At 40.3% G+C, this 23,134-nt stretch overlaps 1 protein-coding gene across 2 annotated transcripts; it reads left to right on the forward strand.

Annotated features, from left to right (window-relative positions):
• The first annotated feature begins 22 nt into the window (after positions 1 to 22).
• On the forward strand, positions 23 to 22,073 carry Fgfr1op2 (FGFR1 oncogene partner 2). Of its 2 annotated transcripts, XM_034511221.2 has the most exons (7): positions 23 to 459; positions 9,058 to 9,194; positions 12,145 to 12,262; positions 13,396 to 13,538; positions 16,030 to 16,143; positions 18,503 to 18,616; positions 20,195 to 22,073. In XM_034511221.2, the coding sequence occupies exons 2-7, from the start codon at positions 9,060 to 9,062 to the stop codon at positions 20,330 to 20,332; spliced, it is 762 nt and encodes a 253-aa protein (XP_034367112.1). In that variant the 5' UTR covers positions 23 to 459; positions 9,058 to 9,059; the 3' UTR covers positions 20,333 to 22,073. The 2 variants fall into 2 exon arrangements, with proteins under 2 accessions (XP_034367112.1, XP_034367113.1); XM_034511222.2 differs by lacking the exon at positions 16,030 to 16,143 and having other exon boundaries at positions 147 to 459.
• Positions 22,074 to 23,134: the final 1,061 nt, after the last annotated feature.

Genomic DNA, 23,134 nt, shown 5'->3' on the forward strand with positions numbered 1-23,134 from the left:
GGCCAGTAGCCCCTCGGAAAACACGCGAGAGTGTGCGAGCGAGCGGCAGCGCAAAACCGTGAGAGCAGGCAAAGGGAGGCCCCGCCCCCTCCTCGTCCACCAATCAACGGCCAGCCGCTTTCCGGGGGCGGGGCCTTCGGTAACCCGCGGAGGGAAGCCTCGCGAGACTTCTCTCCGCGGCTGCCGTTAGCGGAGGTTCTGGTCCGTCCGTGATGGGTCCGAGGCGATCGTGCTGCCGGTCCGTCCAGCCTCTGTGTGAGCAGGGCTGTGCGTCCGCTCGCTGAGCTGGAAGAGCGAGGGCGCGGAGACCACTCCCTGGGCGCCTCCATCTCGCGAGTGGTCGTCGCCGGCTCTGACGGCTGAGGGGGACGGAAACTGAGTGGAATAACACGCGTGGGCGAGCCTCTGAGCCGGACTCCCTCTCTCCGTGCTCTCCCTGAGCTCCTGCCGGGAACTGAGGTACGGAAAGTTCCGTGAAAACCCCGGGCCTGCGAGCCGTGGGACACCCCTTCCGGGTTTCCCTTCCTGCCACTCGGGAGCTCCGTGGGCGGTGGCTGCAGGGACTTGTCACTGTTGAGTTTACCTCAGCACAGTACACTTGACCGCGTTTGCGACTGGGACTTAGCCGCGGTCCTGAGGGAGCTGCTGGGATCCTTCGAGTCCCGCAGCGCCCTTCCAAATTCCGTCCCAAGTTGGAAAACTGGTTTTCTCCAGACAGACGTTTCAGAAGCTCCAAGTGTGTGCATTCCACCATTTTCAAGACAGTGCACTTCTCTGCTTCCACAGTGGTGTGCGTGGACAGGATGCTCGTTTGTATGTGTGGTCTGCGGGCAGTCATTCTTTATTCCATTCTAAGGTTTGCTTTGAAAGACATACATGCTTTTATATTGCTGCCATCATCGGTGTCTGCTCCTCAAGAGTGAGGAAGGACCCTTTCTCTTTTCTTCCCGACCCTGATCGCAGTACCGTCCTCCTTTCCAGAACACGGACCTCAGAATTGTCTAAGGGTCTGTATTCCACTCACACTGCACCAGGTGTTTGCTTCTTTCACCGTGACTCTCACAGTTGCCCTTCCTCCACCACAAACCGGTGTCCCCGCCTCAGCCTTTCATACTTATTGTGAAATGCATTCTCTCTCCTGAAACTTTTTCAAGTTCTAATTTAAGCATATCGATTCGTCAGGGCTTTTAACCTCCTGTCTCAAATCATATTTTACCTTTTCAGTTTTATCTTGCTGCCGCCCCTAATTCTTTACCATCCACCTATGCCAGGCTGTTGGGTGTTTCCCCAACGTACCTCACATTTCCACCACTGTGCCTTGTGAGCCCATACAGTCTGTTGGGATGCTTGCTTTTCCTTCTGTCTCATCATCTATCAAAACCCAATTCATAGATGATTCTTTTTAAACTCCCTCGGGTAACATTGATAATACAGTGAACTCCCAGATTTCTTGACATAGTTCTGCAGTATTTATTAGGGTGTATTATTTGTTCAATTACCTGTCTCTCCTGCCAGCTTGAACTTGAATCTGAAATCATGTCTTATTCATGTTTAAAACAAATGCTAGCTCAGTGTTGGCACATAGCAGGCATATATATATATATATATATATATATATATATATATATATATATATAAATACGTGTATATAATGTATATATAAATACATAAAAATATCTATATGTGTATATATGTATATTATGTATATATACCTGTGTATAATATTTGTGTGTAATATATATTACATATGAGGATATAAAAATATTTATATGTGTATATATACATATATATGTGTTTATGTAATCTATATATGTATATATAGAGAAGGAGTGAGGGAGAGGGAGTTGGGGGGAAAGAAACCATTCTAAAGAATTTGCTATAAATATTCTCTTAAAAATGAGATTAGAACCCAAAAGAACTTTTTTATTTTAGGGTAAAAGCCCTTACCTGCTTTGAACATGACCAGCCGTGTACTCCTAATACTCGTGTAATTGTACTTTTGATTTTAGTGATGGAGATGGTTATATAATATCAAATGTACATGCATGCACACAAATGATTCAAATGATTTTATGTTAGTATCATGTTTGACAACTAGGATTTATGTGATGCGAATGTTTTTGATAGTGCTCAGCATAAAAAAATTCCACTGACTCGTGGCCATATGTTAGAAATAATTGCTTTGGGTTAGGTTAGTTCTTTTTGGATAATTTGAACACACACACACAGCATAGCCACAATTTTAGGGAGTGTATAAATTGGTCTTGATTCAAATTGTATTCCTTTCAACTTTAAGAATTGATTTTCTTCATAAAGCTCCAAGTATATTAATTTTTAAGAAGAGTAGAAATTTACTGTACTTTCACATAGTGTATATGTCTGAACAAAATACCCATTTTTATGTGTTTTTTATATACATTCTTTTTGTTTATTTATGGGTTGTTGTTGAAGTCTCTGCATAGTCCTGGCTGTTCTAGAACTTACTAGGTAGATCAGGCTGACCTTAAGTTCACAGATAATCAATCACCTGGCTCTGCCTCCCTAATGCTGGGATTAAAATTATTATCTGCATATTATGTTAAAGTATTATCTGTGTGTTTACTGACACTAGAAGTACCCACCTGAGCAGTAACAATTTAAAATTTTGACATTTAAAAACACATCTGTCATATCACACCATGTTTTTATAGCTCCATAAATTGGATACTTAGTAGATTTGTCTATAAAAGAAACAAGTGTTACTTGAATTTCTTTAGATTTTTTTCTTAACTGAAAGCTAAAAAGTAACCAGCTGGCATGGGAGTTGCTGCTGTGGGTAGGTGGTGATTTCTCCTTAATGAGCAGCAGAATGTTCTGGACCATCTGTAAGAATCTGACTGCAGATGTCTTAGTGGTAGAGTGGGTGAAAATGTGGCTAAAGCAGGAAGTAAAAGAAGAAAGAAAACTTGTTTCTTAAAATCTTTCCTCTAAGTTAAGCCTACCTGTTTAAAATAATTTAAATGTATTATGACTAGTTAAGACAAGCACTGAAAAAAATAGGCAAATAACTCAAAAATATTCCATTTTTAAATTGGAGTGAATTTTTTAATGTGTAACAGAATGTGGAAAACAGTGTCTCTCCCCACTTTGTATTTACTAATCATAAGGGGAGAGAAGTGTCTTTCAAAAAGGATGGCAAGACAGATTCATATTATAAAATATTTTAAGCTTTCCTGAGGTTTACAAACAGGAAATGAGTATACAGATTTTCAGAAGCTGTGTCACTGTTTTTCTCAAATGTTAATTAGGTGTTGAGTTTTCTGTTTATAATTCCTTCTGTGTAGATGAGTTTTTATACTTGTAAAATATAAAATATAGTGCATTTTGTTAGTTTTTGTGCAGCCTAGAGAACATTTTTTAAGAACTCACCATAATTCATTGCTAGTTAAGACTAGTTAATTTTTATGTATACTTAAAACAATTGCTAGATTTTTATAGTTATATGAAAATTATTTAAAATTTGTTTAAAATTGTTTATATACATTTCCATATGCCTCAAAATTTAAACAAGATTAAATCTTTTAGAAGTTTCATATTGTAGAATCAGAGAATTTGTTCTTTCTGTCTCAAGAGGTTGAGACAGTTTTTACATAGGAAGAAGCAAATGGGGGTCCTTGGATCCAGGTTGGCTGAAGAGTTCCAGTCCTTGCACTAGCCGGGCTGTCATTCAGCAACTTTATTTGGAATTTTTGAGTCTATTTTTTCAATGGAAAAAAAAGGAGTTAACACTTGTTCTTTGTCTAAATGGCAAAATAAGGTGTTATTCTTCAGGTCCAGAGAGCTACCATTTTAAATTAACTACAATTATTAGGCCTGCACTCTCCACCAACTCTGACAACCTGAGTTTGATCCCAAAGTTAACATGGTGTATAGAGAAAGCCTATTCCAAGTTGTCCTCCACACATGTGCCAGCCATGGCAACCCACCCAGAACAGAAAAGTAAATAGATTAAGTATTACCTAGCAGTTTGAGTATGGTTATGCTGGATATCATGAGTGTTGCAGTTAAGTTTCTTTAATGATAGTAAACATCTTTTCATGTGCCGTTTGTGTATCTTTTAGGATAAGTATTAAAGCCTTCTGGCCATTTTTTAAATTAGACTTACTCTTGCTCCTCCGATAGTTTTTCTAAACAAGAACTTCATCAGATGTGGATCGGGAATGGCTCCTCACAGCGAGTGTGTCTTCTCCCACTGTCTTAACTGTCTGACAGTCTGTTTATTATCTTGATGAAACCTTGCTTATCAGTGGTTTTTTACAGTTTGTGTTTTATGCTTTTTGTATCATGCCTAAAAATATCTTTACTATCTCCAGACTATAGAGATTTTCTTTACCATCTCCAGACTATAGAGATTTTCTTTGCTTTTTTTCCCTTAAAGCATTGCCATTTTTCATTTTATATACTCGTTTGTGTTCCATTTTAAGAAAAGCTTTAAACCATAGAGTAACCAAATTAGAATTGTATGAAGATTAGTTTCCGACATATACATGTCTAGTTCTTCCAGTGCCACTTACTGAAAAGATGCTAGCCTTTCTCAAAAAAAAAAAAAAAGTGTGTGTATGCATGTGTATGGCTGTGTGTACATGTGGCCTTGAAAACCAGAAGAGGGCTTTGTTTTGCAGCTGGAGTTGGTGACTTCTGTGGGTTCCTTGACATGGGTCTTGGGGTCTGAACACTGTTCCTCAGAGTTGAGCACAGCACTGTTAACTACTGAGCCCTTGGTCTAGTCCTGATACCCTTTGATTTGCCTTTTCACCTTTTTTTTTTTTTTTTTTTTTTGACTTTGTATAGCCCAAGATGCCCTTGAACTCACTATGTGGTAGTTCATGCTAACCCCAACCTTGGAGTGGTCCTCCTGCCTTAGCCTTCTAAGTGCTTGAATTGCAGGAGTGTGAGCACCATGCTCCTTTTGCACATTTTCAGAAATAAATTGGTCAGTCTTCTGTGGCCTATGATTCTGTTTTCCTTGCTTTCTGTAATAATTGTAAAATCAGCTTGTCAGCTTCTAGCTGCATTAGACTGATAACTGAAAACCTGTTGTCTTTATGAGTCTTTAAATCCTTAAGCACCGTTGACATATCTTTTAGCTATTTTATTGGGTTCTTATATCTCTATCTTCCTTCTTACCTTATTCCACTTTAATCCCTTCCAACCCCCAACACTAGGTAGGAGAGAAGGAAGATTAAAGGGGGCATAGACCTCTTTAGACTACTTCCTGCTGATTAAAAGCATCCAGTTCCTAGGGGCAAGTCCAATCTTCCTCAGAATATCCAACAAACACAGTAGCAGCAGCAAGAGGAACAACGGCTGCCACAGACCTTCTTGGGGTTTTCCCATTTACCCTTTTCAAAGTTCCCAGAATTAAATTACCTGCTGCTGGCAAAAATCACACCCCTGCTAGTGCATAAGGCAAATCATAATCACCTTCTGTGAAGCCACTTCTTATCCTCACCTGGGATTTAAAAAACAAAACAAAACAAATCACCACATAAAGTAATTGGGTTTGTAAAGAAACCAAAATTCTCACTACAGAATACAGTACTTTCTCCACATGTTTTATGTGTGTGAACCTTCATAAGAGGGTGTCAGATCCCCTGAAATTAAGAGTTAGGATGGTTGTGAGCTACCCATGGGTGCTCAGAAACAAACCTGGGTCTTTTGCAGGAACAGCAGTGCTCTTAACTGCCGACCCACGTTTCCAGCCCTTGATGTGCTTTAGAACCTGTCACTGAAGCTCTCTGGGTGTGGAGCTTTTCACTGAAGCTCTCTGGGTGTGGAGCTTTTTTTTGTAAGATATTTTTAATTCCAGTTTCTTTCCTAGTTAAACTTGCCAGAAAAATAGCTGTGGGCTTGTGGTTATGTAACTCCAGTGACTATAATATTTATAGGACTATTACTAGTTGTTCTTTTATAACTTTGTCATTTGTGGGTTTTGAGTTAATCTGTTTAATCTCAATTACTTAATTCACGTATATGAGATGTTATTCTGTTCACTTGTATTTGAAGTGAATTATGGCTCTGCAGTGATTCCTTGTTCTTTAAGTGAGTGGGAGTTGAGACAGACCATGTAACCCACACTAGACTCCTTCTCTTGATCCCCCTGCTGCAAACTCTTGGGTAGTGGGATTGCAATTATGGATTACCACCCCTGGGTCTTCATTTGTTCTTGGCTTGGTTATTTAAATCTCTCTTGGTACCTATCTCTACATGCCCTCTCTCCATACATACACATACATCACCCTCTTTGCTTTATGGGTCTTTTTAAAGAACCGGCTTTTAGTTTTACTGAGTTTAATTCTTTATCTTCTATTAACTTTGGGTTTATTCTGCTCTAGTTTCTCTCTGTGTGTCTCTCTCTTTTGTTTTGTTTTTTAAGATTTATTTATTTATTACGTATACAACAATCTCTTGCATGAATGCCTGAAGACCAGAAGAGGGCACCAGGTCTCATTACAGATGGCTGTGAGCCACCATGTGGGTGCTGGGAATTGAACTCAGAACTTCTGGAAGAACAGCCAGTGCTCTTAACCTCTGAGCCATCTCTCCAGCTCCCTTTTTCTAGTTTCTCAAGGTTAGGGCTTGGATAATTGATTTCAGATCTTAGATTCTAATTCAAGTGTTTTATGTTATGCTATAAATTTATCTTGAATCATATTATTGAATTCTTCATTTCTGGGATTTCTCTTTAGTCGTTTTTTGGGCTTTTGCTCATGTCTTGCTCTGTAATTCTAATTTCATTCAATATTGTATTTTTTTAGATCCACTGAGTTGTCTAATCTTAAATTTTACATACATGTGTATGTGTGTGTGTGTGTCTGTCTGTCTGTCTGTCTATGTGGGTATGCACACATGCGTTGGAGTGTGCTGAGGACAGGTAGAGTATTGAATGCCTGGACCTGGAGTTACAGACAGTTCTGAGCCACCTGATATGGGTGCTGGGACTTAAATTACAATCCTCTGCAGGAACAACAAGCATGATTACCCCTGAACCATTACTCCAGCCTCAAATTGAGTGTCTTAAAAATTATTCTCTTAAATTGTTTGTTTCCTGTTGGGTTTTGGGGTCCCGTGTCTGTCCTGCCATGGGGCTAGGGCCTCTCAGGCGAGTTTTGACTGTACTCACCCAGGGCAGAGTCTGGTGCTCAGAGAAGCTTGGGGACACTGCTCTGGGGGGTGACGGAGCACAGTCTGAGGTCCCAGGGACCTGCTGGAGCTAGCTCAGGGGTCCCTGGACCTGCAGGGTGGCCAGGGACCATCTGGTTCTCAGGCTTTTGGGCACACAGGCACTGCTGGAAGCCTTGGAAGATCTGAGAACGAAGTGGAAGCCCACAGGCTGGACTGGCCCTCAGCCAAAGGGGAAGGAAGAGAGTGCTCAGGCGGGGATGAGAGTTCTTGGTTTGTCATTGGTGGTTGGCTGGCTTGCTTGGGTTGGTGGCCTCCACTGCTGGGAACTCAGGAGAGGTATTCTGCAAGAGATTAGATGTGGTTCTTTAGGTGAAAGCCTGTTCCATTGTTCCCCACAGCAGATCCTGATGAAGAGACAATCCATGGTTTTAAGGCTTTTATTGTCATGGTGGAAAGTAGATGAGGAAACTGTACCCCATTTTTTCAGGGGGAGCCTGAGGTTAAATACCTTTTGCAGGGAGGAATGTCTGGGAAGGACCGCTTAATTGGCTAAGCCCTTCTGGCCTTTAGGTACCTCATTAATATGGAGATCTGTCTTAAGGCTACATGGCCTGTGGTCAAATCCTACCTGTGGAGGGTCTAGGGGTCTTGCCCTTACTTGACTGAAGGACACAAATCTATGGAGGGCTGCAGCCTTGTGTCAGGAGCCTGGAGTCTGGGAACATGGGGAAACACCTGCTATCCCTCAGGGTGACCTGGGGTCACTGGGGGTTTCCAGCCTGTGCTTGACCAGAAACCAGGCTGCCTTTCACAGTCCTACAGTTTCCTTATTTGCTTGTTTGTTTATTTGAGATAGGGCCTCACTATGTACACTGTCCTGTAATTCACCATGTAGATTAGGCTGGCCTTGAACTCACAGAGATCTGCCTAGCTTTGCTGAACTCTTTCTTTAACATTTAACCTATTTGTCTTTTTTGGAATCTGTTATAGAAGGGATCTCTTGATTTTTCAGATTTCTGTTTTGCTTTGGAGATTAGCACAGCCTGTCCATCAGCCTCCTGTGAGGCCATGTGAGTTTCAAGTTATGCTTCCCAGCAGCATTGTTGCTGTTATTGCAGCCTGTTTCCACACTCCATAGATTGATGGATCTCTTGTTCACCCCACCTTGCAAAAGGGAGGTTTGCCCTACTTGAGCCATGGCACCCTTGCAACAATTGTCCTGCTGTTGTGTCCTTGCTGCTACCCTGCAGCCTAGGCCTGGGCTCTTCAAGGCTCCTCTTGCCCTTGCTGCTGTTTAGGGTTGCCGTTGGTGACTCCTTCAAAGTGCAGTGAACACCTGCTCTTTCTGGTCCATGTGCTTGCTTGAGAAAAGAGGTGAATCTTAGGTTCAGCCATCTCAAAATCCCTTAGTGTCTCTTAAAACATAGTGAAAGTTGCCTGTAGTGGCTAATGATATTCTCTGTGGAAACTTCCCACCCCTAGGAAAGATTCAGGAATTGGAATTTTAATGTCACTTTACATAAGAAGCAGAAGTTTCTCCAAGAGGTTGAAACTTTGACATAGATAGCAAATCGAGCGCATACACACACACACACACACACACACACACACAGAGAGAGAGAGAGAGAGAGAGAGAGAGAGAGAGAGAGAGAGAGAGAGAATGTGTGTGCATGCGTAGGCAGGCTAGAGAGAGTTCTTACAGTATGATTTGCATTTAAGCTTATGGTATCCTACCAGGTAGTGCAGGATATTCTTAGCTGCTTTTCTTCTCTAAATAATGACGTCTCAGAAAGTGAAGCTTAAGAAGGTAGTCTATGATGATGTGAAACTGAGAGAAGGTGATATGTTGGCTTTTAAGTCCTGATTTTAACTTATTTATTGGTTCTCCTTTAGAAATGAGCTGCACCATTGAGAAGGCACTTGCTGACGCTAAAGCCCTTGTTGAAAGGTTGAGAGATCATGATGATGCAGCAGAGTCTCTCATCGAGCAGACCACTGCCCTCAGCAAGCGAGTGGAAGCAATGAAGCAGGTCTGACTTTCCCTTGCTGACTTTACTTACCAAAGTTTCACTGATACTTGGTTAAATAACACATAAATACATAAATGTCTCAGTCAGTGTTCTGTTGCTGTGAAAAGACATCTTGAGCATGCCAACACTTATAAAGGAAAACAATTCATTAATCTGGGCTTGCTTACAGTTTTCAGAAGTTTAGTCCATTATTATAATGGCAGGTAGCTTGGCGGCATGCAGGCGGACATGCTGGAGTGGGTGCTAAGAGTTCTACATCGGAATCCACAGGGCAGCAGGGAGAAACTCTGAGCTTAGAATGGGCTTTTTTGAAACCCCGAAGGCCACCTCTTTGAGTGATACACTTCCTCCAGCAAAGCCACGCCTCCTAATTCTTTCAAATAGTGCTACTCAATGGTGACCTAATGTTCAACTCTATAAGCCAGTGGGAGCCGTTTTCATTCAAACCACAATAAACTACTACTTAATCAGATAATTTCGAATTAAAATATTCAAGTAGCCTCACTTGTATGTTTTTTTTAACTTTGGACTAGGATATATTATCATGTTTCAGTGACATGTATATAGTAGGTGTACTGGCTAGTTTTGTGTGTCAACACAAGTTAGAGTCATCAGAGAAGAAGGAGCCTCAGTTGACAAAATGCCTCCATGAGATCCAGCTGTAAGACATTTTGTCAATTAGTGATGGAGGTAGGAGGCAGCCTATTGTGTGTGGTGCCATCCCTGGGTTTTATAAGAAAGCAGGCTGAGCAAGCCATAGGAAACAAGCCAGTAAGCAGCACCCCTCCATGGCCTCTGCATCAGCTCCTGCCTCCAGGTTCCTGCCCTGTGTGAGTTCTTGTCCTGACTTCCTTTGATGATGAACATGGATATGGAAGTATAAGCCAGATAAACCCTTTTTTTTCCAACTTGCTTCTTGATGCTGATTTTGTGGCAGCAATAGAAACCCTGACTAAGATGTAGGTTTATTTTAAAACCTATAAATTAAATTTGTTAAGGACCAGATAACACATTTCACTAATGTTGGCATGCATTGGACATTTTGCTGTTGAGTAATGTCAAGATATTTATACTTTTCTTTATAAAAGTGCTTGGATATTATTTAGCAACCAAATAGTTTTTGGAAATTATTCAAGAAAATATCTAATTTTCACCCTATGCAGTTATTTCAAGTTAATTTTTTATCTAGTATGTTTTAAATTTGTCATTTACAGAAAGAAATTAAGTAGGTTCTGCTTCTTCGTAATAGAATGTGGAGGAATCTTCCAGTAGACAATCAGATTCAGCTACTGTGTAAGCCATCCCTCCATAAAAATTTCCAGCTTTAAAAACAGCAGCCCTAGCTGGGCGGTGGTAACTCATGCCTTTAGTCTCAGCACTTGGGAAGGCAGGTCTCTGAGTTCAAGGCCAGTTTGGGCTACAGAGCAAGTTCCAGGACAACCAGCAGTACAAAGAGGAAAACTGTGTTTTTCTCTGTCTCTTTAAAAAAAAAAAGAGGGGGGGGGGGACAGGAAGCAGCCTGAACTAAGGTTCTTTAAAAGTCACCAGAAATAGTGTAGCAAGTTCCCTTACTCTACTTTGCATATGTTTCTCCCTAAAGCCATCTGCCCCCTGGCTGTTCAGCCTGACTCCTGCACTCTAGTAAGCATAGACCTGGTGGTGATATGTTTTTAAAGATTGATTGGTTGGTTGGTTGGTTGGTTTATTTATTTATGTATTTTATGTGAGTCCACTGTAGCTGTCTTCAGACACACACCAGAAGAGGGTATCAGATCCCATTACAGATGGTTGTGAGCCACCATGTGGTGGTTGGGAATTGAACTCAGGACCTCTGGAAGAGCAGCCAGTGCTTTTAACCATTGAGCCATCTCTCTGGCCCCCAAAGGAGTTTGACTCCTGAAGTTAGGAATCAGGAGTGTTACTGTGTTAGTTAGGGTTTTAGTGCTGTGAAGAGACACCATGACCACTGCAACCCTTTTAAAGGGAAATATTTAATTTGGGCTGCCTTAGAGTTGAGAGGTTTGGTCTGTTATCATCATGGCGGCATGCAGGCAGACATGGTGCTGGAGCAGCTGATGATTCTACACCTTGACCCACAGGCAGCAGGAAGACAACAGGCTTGACCTTCTGAGACCTGAGGGCCACACTTTAATCATGCACCTACTCCAAAGTCACACCTCCTGATAGTGCCACTCTCTATGAGCCTACGGGGGGCCATTTTCTTTCAAACCACCAGTTACGGTGAATTTATTGGTAACTATTCAATAAGAATGCCTCAAGAAAAATGAATGTAATTCTAAAGTTGGATTCCCACTTTTAAAAAAAATTCAAAATCCAACCAGGTATGGTGGTGGCACATGCCTTTAATCCCGGCACTCGAGAGGCGGAAGCAAGTGGATCTCTGAGTTTGAGGCCTACCTGGTTGGTCTTCATAGTAGCTTCCAGCACAGCCAAAGCTACATAATAGACAGGCTCTGTCCATTCCCCAAGAAAAATCTGCTCCCACCATTTTGTATATATCCATCAGTCTTTCAGGCTTCCTACCCTCAACCCTGGAACCCACTGAGCTTCTATCCCAGTGGATTTGCCTGCTCTAGACACTGTGTGTGAGTAGGATGTGAGATATCTGCCTTTTGTGATTGGTCTCTTACCATGTTTAAAAATGTATCTGGGCTGTAGTATATGTCTATTCATTGCCCAATAATACTCCACTGCAAGGGGATACAGTGTATCCTGTTTCTCCTTTCTTCCTTGGGTAGATGCTTGACCGCTTCTCTTTTTGTCTTATTATGAGTAAGGGCACTGTGAATATTTTCTCATTCCTAGGAATGGAATGTTGGGTCATATATGCTTGTTTAATACTTGGAGGGTCTGCTTATTATATACGTATATCAGATAAACATTTGCAAGTAATGTCTTTCCATATGTTGTTCTTTAATCTTTTCATTAGTATCAGGAAGAAATCCAAGAACTTAATGAAGTAGCAAGACATCGACCACGATCCACACTAGTTATGGGAATCCAGCAAGAAAACAGACAAATCAGAGAATTACAACAAGAGAACAAAGGCAAGATATATTGTCACTGAAAAGAACTTTAGTCTTTCATTGTGATATTGGTTTGGTACTAATTTATATATTCATAAATGGGAGAGGGGCTGGAGAGATGGCTCAGTTGTTAGGAGCACTTGCAGAAGACCCAGGTTCATTTCCCAGCACCCACATTAGGCTGAGCTCACAGCCTCTATAGCTGTCATCTCTAGAGGACCTGATGCTCTTCTGGTGTGTCTGGTATGCAGACATACATGCAGGCTCTCATGTATATACATGAAATAAATTAAAATCTTTTCTTTAAATGGAAATAATCAACGGAAGTTACTTTCTTAACATTTTAATCTCATTTTTTGGTGTGTATTCCCAGATATACTCATTGCTGCTTTATCCAGTCCTCTCTGTGAATGTCTGCCCAGCTTGGCATCATCTTAGATGCCTCTCCTTAACATCCTGTTTGCACTGTTTTATCCGCCTGTGAAGGAACTCCACTCCATCCTCTACAGTCCCCGCCTGGGTACTCATGATCCCTGCCATCCTGTCCCTCCATCCTTGAACACACACTAGACTGAGCTTCTCAGAATAAGTATTTTATTTTCTTGAACAAGGACCTTCGCTCAGTTCCTGGTCTCTCCTCCAGACACATACATTCTGCCACTGTAAACCAGCTCTCAGGACATTCTTCACGGCCACGCTCCTTGTTTAGCATTATCATTCCTTCATTGCTTCAGGGCTCAACATAAGAGCTCAAGTTCCTCACAGCACTGTATGTCTGTGGAACTTTCCCCAGTCTGAAACGCTTTTAAGAAATGAGTTTTAAATGAACACTTTGAAAAGCTGAGAGAAGGCTCAGCAGATCAGGGGCACTTGACACCAAGCCTGACTGCCTGAGTTCTCTATCCCTGGACCCCATGTGGTCGAAGGTGAAAGTCAGTTGCAGGTTGTCTTCTGTGCATGTATCATGGTAGGTAGGCCTGTGAGCACACACGCACACACAGGAACATACAACTTTTTTTTTTTTTCAATAAAAAATGAGGGAGTCCTTTGTTGCATGTTTTCTTTTTAAGAAATTGTGTTTTGATAAATAGTAATGGAAGAGCATAGTTTACATAATCTTAACTCATTTGAATAACGCACATTGTTCTTGATAGAACTTCGAACATCCTTGGAAGAACACCAATCTGCCTTGGAACTGATAATGAGCAAGTATCGAGAGCAAATGTTCAGATTGCTAATGGCCAGCAAAAAAGACGACCCAGGTATAATAATGAAGTTAAAAGAGCAACACTCAAAGGTAATCCCTTCTGTGAAATTGACTTGGAATGAGAGCAGGGCCATTCCTTAACCTATGTTCATATTTTAAACAATGAAAATCTAGTAATATGGTTTCAATGTACATAAAATGCCTCACATTTTTAATTGACGTTTTCTGTCATCACCACCCCCCATTTCTTGTCACATCCCGTTTACTTGGCTCATTCTTGTAACTCCTTTGCTCCTTAGTAACAGGGTCTTAACACTATGTAGCCTCTGGTGTCCAGGAACTCACTTTGTAAACCAGGCTAGCCTTCAGAGATCCACCTGCCTCTGCCTCCCGATTGGTGTCCTTAGTAACTTTAAAATGGTGGGTGCGTGCATGCATACGTTCAGAAATAAACTATTTTAAAAATTAAAGATTCTCTGCTTTTAAGTAGTATTTTTTTCTAGTAAATTTGTGCAATGCTACGTGTTACACAGACACTTAAATGCGTTTAAAGACAGCCAGCAGCTGAGTGTAGATTGCTTTCTTGAAGAGGCTAGTCTGGCCAAGGCCAGCTCATCTTCATGAAAAACTGTGGGGCCAGGGAAGGGATTGACCAGTCCTGTGTGTGGTTGACAGTGTCCTAGAAACCCAGCTAAGGTGGTTAGAAAGGGTGTTCTTGCAGTCAGTTTACTCGGGGTCACTTGAGCTGAGGTGGTTAGAATGGGTGTTCTTGCAGTCAGTTTACTCGGGGTCACTTGGGGGGCAGTTGTCAGGACAAGCAGAATAACTGTTGCTGTTTACATTAAACTGAATTTTAACTACCAGTGTGAAATAAAGATACTAAACTAGATTGGATATCTTATCTATGTTGGATATTGATAAAGTAACCTACTTACAACTAATATTATTTAAGAAATAGTAGTAGTTATGTGGTATATATATTTCTCAATTATTGACACATATTTTGGAATCTTTAAAATATTTCTTCCATGATGGTGTGTGTAGAATTTTTAAATTATTCCATCAGAATTAAGTAATAATAGTATTCTTTGGGTGACAGATTTACATATTAGGAAATATAACAGCTACCCTCTTGTATTAGTAGGAGAATAAAGAATTAAAATTGGATTTGATATTATCTAGTTATACTATTCATGCCCTAACAAAATGGAAGTTCTTGGGTATTTAACTGGTCTTCTGAATGTAAAGTCTATATTGTTAATGGTAATTTTGTTACAGAGCATTTCAGTGTACGCCTAAGCCGAGCCTGGCGACACTCACCCCTTTAGTTCCAGTACTTGTGAGGTAGAGGCAAAAAGGTCAGGACTCAAGGATAGCCTGGACTACATGAGATCCTGCTTTAATTCTGCCCCCAAATAAATAAGTAAATGTGTAACTAAGAAGGTTTGTTTTTTTAAGTATAAAGAATTGAAATGCAATCTTAATTCTCAAAGGCCCTCATGGTTTACAATTTTAAAAATGAAATTTTGAAAGAAGAGTAAATACCATGGTGGGCAGGGGGTGGAGGTGTAGAATAAGATCCAACAGAATGTTAGTCCCATATAGTAGCAACTGTGATGGCATATGTTTTCTAAAATACATTAGGAGATAGGGGCATAGCTCCATGGTAGAGCATGTGTTGGGCATGCCTGAGGCTCTGGGTTCAATTCCCACATCAAAAACAAAACCCACTGGTGTACCATTCATCTATGCTGTCCTGTTCATTTAAAAAGTTAAACACTTCCTAAGTAGCTACTAAACCTTCCGTTTTTATTATGTAGATTGAGTTCATCTCAGTGCTGAGCCCTGCCTTCCATAAATGACTGTTCAGTTATGTGCTATTAATTCTAACTAATACATATTAATGTTTGTGGTTTTGATTTTTCCCAAAAAGGAGACACTCCGGCTTAGTAAATCAAACATTGATTAGTGCCCTGTGTTTAGTTGTTACGGGCAAGAGCAAGATAAATGAAGGAATTCATTATATTACTGTTAAGCTTATAGTGTAATGGGAGGTACAGAAACAAACCTATGATATAAAGCAGTGTGATAAAAATTAGTAGTTATTATAGCAGGAGGAGCAAAGTCTGAAAGAAGGCAAATTATTTAATCTAGTCTTGAATTAACTACAGGAGTTGGGGGTACATAAGCAGAGAAATGAGATAAAGGCACAAAAGTGCAGGATTCTAGAATTGTTTAGGCACCAGTGGTCTAACATGCCTAAACAGAAACAATTCTGCAACACTCTCGGGAACACAGATGAGTGTAGCTGCACTTGGGAGCATGAGTCCCACTTGAAACTGTAGTAATACAATTTTGCACTCACCTAGAGCTTTTTGAGTCCATATTTAAAAATCACTAGAAAATATAACTCAGTTTCATCCAAATACTTCTTTTTACATTGTTTTTTAACAGATGCCTTTTTGGAAATCTTAAAAAAGCAAACATTCCAACAGTTGGCTAACACGCATGAACTAACACTCACACAGTTTATTATGACGGATGAAATCCGTATTAACACTATAATGACTCTGTACTACAGATTGACATGGTACATCGTAACAGCTGCGAAGGATTCTTCCTGGATGCATCTCGGCACATCCTTGAAGCACCTCAGCACGGACTGGAGAGGAGGCACTTGGAAGCAAATCAGAATGTACACTAAATCAAACAGTCAACTTTGGGGGTGGATGGAAGTGGGGTCCATTTAAAAAGTTGTTTTACTTTGACTTGCCCTTCAGATTAGATCAGCAAATAAATGGAATCAGTGAAAGAAGGGTGTGCTTTCCATGGCCGTGCTGCTGAGTCCAAAATGCTTCAGTTTGTCTCTGATTTTCTGTATTTCATGCACAGGATATAAGTAATTATATATACACATACATAAAATTTACATATAACACTATAAAGTCACAGTGTGACAGAAACTTTTGAGATGTTTACCCACCATCTTTTATTTGCTCTTGCTAGATGTTGCTGAAGTTTTTGTTATAGAATTGTATTTCTAAATGTTTGCTTACTCAGGAGGCAGAGGCAGAGAGATCTCTGTGAGTCTGAGGCCAGACTGATCTGCATAGCGAGTTCCAGGCTAGCCATAGTTATTCACTGAGACTCTGTCTAAAAAAAGAAAACTATGTTTTCCTTGTAGTAACTTTAGCCTGTTAGTATAAGCAGGCTGGTCCATCAAACTTAAAACTTTTAATTTAGATATTTAATTATTTGCAGTCCTTTTGTTTGAGTTCACAGATAGGCTTTTGTGCAGACATTATAGCTGTACATAGTGTTGCTCTCTGCCTGTGTCTTAAGTGTTGTTGCTGCAGAGTAGGAATAAACAGATATAGAAGTAAGCAGTGTGTCAAGACAGCACAAGGGTACTTACTGTGTTGGCACTTGGGCTTCAGAGCCACAGCTCTTATTTTGTGTCCCTTAAAAGCAGTGTGACCCTCACAGCTAGTGAGTAAGTCGTTCACGGGGCCTCTAATTCATGCTAAGTATGTTTTGTTTCTTCCTGATGATCTTGTTAAAACAGACTGTACTGAAAAATCAACACCTCTCTTTTCAATTTTAAAGGCAATAAATTATTGGCTTCTTATGTTCCTTTTAAACCTATGCTAGTGCCACAGTTCTGACCACATTATAAACTGAGAAAGCCATTGGTATTCAAAAATTTTTTACCATCATTCAGCTGTTCAGTTTTCTGGATTGTGTCCTCTATAACAGAGGGATCTTAGTGATGTTGCGGTATGGCAGACAGTGGCAACTCTTTGCTTTGGTAACAGCTTTGCTACCACAGGCTAATCCAAGGCTATCCAGTAGACTATAGATGGTATCTGTGCATCCTGTGGAAGGTACTTAGCTACATATCGCCATTAACCACATAAAAGTGTCACTTGTACAAGTGAGAGACAGAATTACTAATTTTTAACTGTACAATACTAGACCAAGAAGTTTAATTCTTTATTGTGTCTTCTGAGTGCCATGTTACAAGATTTCTCCATTAAGACAAAGGTGTAGCCTCCGTTAAAGGTGTAGCCCTGGATTCATTCCCCTGAACCAAAATCGTGTAAGGTGCCTGCATCTTTTCTTTAAGAGTATTAAATGGGGCTGGGACGTAGCTCAGTGAGAGAGTGCTCTTCCAGTTTAATAGTTATGTGAATTCTTTAAGGTCTTGATCAGATCCTTCCTACAACCATTCAGCTATCTAAAAGACTTGATGTTCATTTGGGGATTTTTTTTTTTTTATTGACTTTCATTATTTAATTTTTTTATTTATATTAGCAAGTTAATTAGTCTCGGGCATTTGTTTGATTTTTAAACCCTTTTGTTTCCTTCACTAAACAAAGCTCATAAGGTCAGAGATATCTTGAGAGGAATTACACTTTTGTTGTCTGGCTTAGTGCTTGACGATATGCAAAAAACAAAGAATGAAATTGAAAGAATTTGTAAAACTGATAAATATGGATATCTATATTATGGTGAAATTAATTCTATTTTTATCAAGCGGGAAAAAAATGCCACTTCATGTTTTAATACTCCATAGCACTTTGTTCATTTTACGTAATAATTCTTACACAACAAACACTAGATAAATAACAGATGTGAGCAATGTGCTTCTTACTCTCAAGGAGGATCATGGTCTAGAAAGGCTCTTGGTTGAATCAGCTTATACACATTAATACTACAGAGGAGACCGAATCATGCAGACTTCAGGGAAGAAGAGATAACATGTGTGCCAAAAGTCCCTTTTACAGTAGTACATGTAGATGTGAAAAAGAAAAATCTTCCTGGTCATTGTGATAAATGTGAATAAGTATTTTGCTATAGGGTTGAGTTATATTGTGATACGTATCCTTAATTCTAATCTTAACACCTGATGTCCACCGGTTTGTTGTGACTCATGTTAAGAGGCCGCATAAGGACATCACATTTGTGTTAGGTGGCAGTGCAATTCTACCCAAAGAGAGAATTCAGACTTAGTAAAGTCTTCCTCCCATCTCCACGTCCACCCTTTCTTCCAGGAGTTGCAAGCACATGTTGACCAGATCACCGAGATGGCAGCAGTAATGAGAAAAGCTATTGAAATTGACGAACAGCAGGGTTGCAAGGAACAGGAGCGAATATTTCAACTTGAAGTAAGTTTTAAACTTCAAACCAAATACGGGTTGAAAGTATCCTTAAAACACTCAACCAGAGAACATTCCCAGTCTTAACACCCACACTGTTTAAATTGGTGGTAATGATTTCTGAATCTGAATGCTGGTAACAGTGAGTGGAATAGACCACTGGGTCATAATGTCAGAGTCTGGGGTCCTCAGGGATGCATAAGTATCCCAGCAGTTGAGAGAGTTGATTGTTAAACTAGGCATAGTGCTGCACACCTTTAATTCCAGCATTTGGGAGAAGCAAGTGGATCTCTGAGTTTAAGGCCAGCCTGATCTACAGAGCAAGTTCCTGGACAGCCAGAGCTGCACAGAGAAACCCTGCCTTTAAAAGAAAAAGTTGAGTTTTAATTCTATATTTCTTTCATATATATCTGAGGTTTTTTTTAATTATAAAATTGAAGAAATTCATATTATGAATTTATTTACATATATGAATTTCTTCAATGATAATAATGATATAAAGTACATTGTGCAGTCATGCCAGATGTGGTGCTCCTTTAATTCCAGCACTTGGGAGGGAGAGAAAGGAGATCAGGAATTTAAGGTTATCCTCAGCTCTCCAGTGGGTAAACAGCTTAATTGTGATGATGAAGCAGGGCCTGACTCTGCATCCCTAACTCCTTTATAAAGGTCAGGCACAGTGCTAGCTGGAACAATAAGTTTCGGGTTCAATAAGAAACCCTATCTCAAAAAAGAAAGTAGATTGTAACAGAGGAAGACTCCTGGCTTCAGCTTTTTGTCTCCACATGTACACACACACACACACACACACACACACACACACGTAGAACAGATATACACAAAAAATAAAATTTAAAACTGTTTGCTAGGAATCATGATCAGGAAATTTCTTATGGATGGCCATAAAACCTGTCTGTCTTGGAGCATATAGTACTGTCCCATTTGTATGATAAGGGTGGGTCAGCTTTCTCAGCAAAGGACCAGAAAGCATTGTGAATTTTGCAATCTAGTCAGTTTATATCTGCTCAGCTTCATTGTGGTAATGCAAAAGCAGCCACAGACAAAAGGAGAAAGTCAGAACTGTGTTCAGAAAGAAATGTAAATGATTATCTAGTATTGTATGAAATTTTGTCATTTTATAACCTCTTCTCTACAGCTGTTACAGGTTCACTTTTCAGGTCTCAATGGTCTGGCTAAGCACAGTTCTGACTTTCTCCTTTTGTCAAGTCTTACTGTGTAGCCCTGGCTGGCCTACATTTCCTTATGTAAACTAGAATGCCCTCAAACTCATAGAGATTCCCCTGCCTTTGCCTCCCCACTGCTGGGATTGAAGGCAGGTGTCACCACACCCAGCTTTAAAACCTGTTTAGACTGAGGTGGTAACTTCCTGTAGCACATAGTATAACTATCCGTTTATGTGTTAGAGAGTCCGTTTTCTGTGCTACACTTCATACAGTTAGCTTTTAAAATATGTATCCCTCTTGGAGCTGCCTTAAGGGAATCAGCCAAACCAGCCGTTTCTGTTTCTGCATGTTTCCTATTTGCATAGGGTATAAACCATCTTGGGTTTTGCTTGTCTCCTTACAGCAAGAAAACAAAGGCTTGAGAGAGATCCTTCAGATAACTCGAGAATCCTTTTTGAACCTTCGGAAGGATGATGCATCAGAGAGTACATCTCTGTCTGCCTTGGTGACAAACAGTGACCTGAGTCTGAGGAAGAGCTGAGTGGCTTTCTGCATGGTCACTAGAACGGGCCCAGAAGTGAGTGGATGAATGAACGCAAAACTCAACTTCAGTCAACCTTTTTCCTCCAGTATGTACAGGGACACTGGCGAAGAGACAGTGGCAGTGTGTATAACCAGTGGTCATAAACTAGATCCCAATCCCAGTTAGAAAGAGAGGCTGAGCCACAGAGTGAACAGTGAGTCTTGAAGGTGCTGCTGCACACTGCAGTTTCAGAAGTGCTGCTGGCTTCTGGATGATTCATAAGTCACCCTGATACTCCTAATAAATGTTGGAAAGCCTAAAAATTATCACAATTTTAAAAGTAAGATTGGTGTGGTTTTCTGAATGGAAGACTTTGTTCTAAGTCTTCTCCTCCCTGTTGAGTGTCAGAGTTAACATAGCTTGTGTTCATAAAGCTTCTGCGTTGGTGCGTACCTCTCCACCTGCCCATTTGTTCAGTCCTCATCAAAGGCATTCACATTCAAAGGCTATAGGAATATGTCACTTGCACCACAAACAGAAGGAATATACTTACACCTAGTTCCCATAACTCTTAGCTAGCAGTTATTCGTGACTTGCTTAAGTGTATGCATCTGAGGAAGGAAAGACAAAAGAATATACTTTCTAAGAAAGACACATTTAGTAGGTTAAACTACTTTGAGAGATTATGTTTGGTTCTCTGTTAACAATGAACCTGGCTCTTCCTCCTCTTTATGTGATGTTTAAGGATACAAGACAGTTCACCACTAGACAGCGTTGACATATTTAGAGATAGGTATGATCATTTCCAAGTAAATTTGGAATTCCTTTATTATTTAAGAAATTACTCTACAAACACTTACAAAGTAGATGCAGGTTCCAAAATCAAAGTTCTGGGTCTGAGTCTAAGCCCCATTTAGTTCTCATAACCTGTGAGGTTTTCCCTACAACCTGTGATTCAGAAACTGGCAGTGGAGTGTGGACCCATAGGCATTGTGCTTTGCATTTAAAAAAATAAAAGCTTTTAAGGCCACAGGATACAGAATTGTGTTTTAATACCAGTTGCAACCTAAAAACTGTTCTGTGGTGACCAGAATAAAAGAACAAAAAAAATTGTGAAATATGGCTAAAAATACACTGTGGTTGTATGTGAATTCCATACTGAAATTAGCACAGATAGAAAGTTAGACTTTTCAGTATATCATTTGTTAAGTACATATTACTTTGCAGTATAATTTCATATATTGGCAAAATTTAAAGGACTTTTCACTTGAGAACCTTGGATTCTGAAGTTCGAGGTGAGTGGGGTCATAGGTCTGTTAGGAGAGGGCCAGTACCCCAGATGTTAACCCGTTCTCATGCAGAGGCCTTAATATTTTATATATAAGTGAGTTTATTTTTAAGATTTTTCTATTGGTTTTTGGAGCGTATCCCTTAATTTAATGGTACATTCTTTTGTGTAGTTTTGTCCCAGGACAGAATTTTAAAAAGAAGAAAGGCTGCATAGTTGATAGAAGTCAGAATCAATGTATTGAGCAAGTTCTATTGTGAAACGTTATCTGAGAAGTAATTATTTTTATAAAAACTTATTTATCCTTTGTGTTCTTGGATATAATTTTAAGGTTGTGAATGTTGAAAGACATTTGCTTTGTTTTTAGCAAGTTTTCCATCCCCCAACCCCCAAAAAACAGCTTTAAGCTTACATATGAGAGTGTGCTGAAGAAGAGCCTATTTTGTCAATAAAGATGAGTGTTTAAAACTGGTCTGGTCTCAGGGTTAATTTGAAAACAAAGCTCACATTTCTTAAATACATTTTGTGTCTTTGCTGAGGGGATAGGTGGTGCTAGGGTTTGAACCTGTAACTTTGTATACAAGTGCTCTTCACTAAGCTGCATCCTCAGCCCTTGGGCCTATGGGGGGGGGGTACTATTTGCACCAGTGCATTGATGGGTGTGTGTTTGTGCACATACATGGCCTTATTCCTGTGTAGTGCTGTGACGCAGCCTCAGTTTTTCCAAGGTCTCACCCGGTCTATAACCTGCATAATATTTTAATGCCTTGGGACTCAGACTTAGAGCTCCTGTTTACTCTCTCATAACCTCCACACTAATCCGTCTTAGTTAACTACCATAGAGGCTTTTCAGGCTGAAACTGCCCAAAGCCAAACTCTTCATCCCCAAACATCTAAAGTGTTCCCCATCCTTGCAAGGGCAACTGCAGGGCACAAAGATGCTAGCACCTTAGACTTCAGTTTCTTTTATAACTTGCATTGGATTTGTTAGTAAAGCCTGCTGGCTGTTTATGCAGGAACACACCTGCTAGCCTGAGTCTAAGCCACAGTAGAGTGGATAATAACAATCAACCTTAGTGGTGCACACTTTTGATCCCAGCACTTGGGTGGCAGAGGCAGGTGGATCTCTGGGAGTTCTAGGGTAGCCTGGTTGACAAAATGAATTCTAGGACACCCTGGGCTAAGCCATGTCTCAAACAACAATAACAAAACCTACAGTAAGAAGTCATCGTGGGACACTTTGGTGTGGTTTAAAGCAACAAAAAAAACTAATAATAAAGGTGTTAAATTACATACCTACAGGGCTTGGGAGGTGGCTCAGTTGGGACCTTGCTTGCCCTACAAGTAAGAGGGCCTGCTTTTATATTCCTCAAACTTATGTAAAAAGCACTGAGACAAAGCCTAGAATTAGGGCCTAAATTCTCAGGATCCTGGGGAAATTTGGGTGTTTCAGCAAAACAGATCAACTAGCCCATTCTTTCAAACAACTAAAGCCTTAAGCAAGTATTAACAGTTAAAATCTGTACTCGTGA

Source organism: Arvicanthis niloticus, chromosome 9 (assembly GCF_011762505.2).
Source record: "Arvicanthis niloticus isolate mArvNil1 chromosome 9, mArvNil1.pat.X, whole genome shotgun sequence".
Classification (NCBI taxonomy): Eukaryota; Metazoa; Chordata; class Mammalia; order Rodentia; family Muridae; genus Arvicanthis; species Arvicanthis niloticus.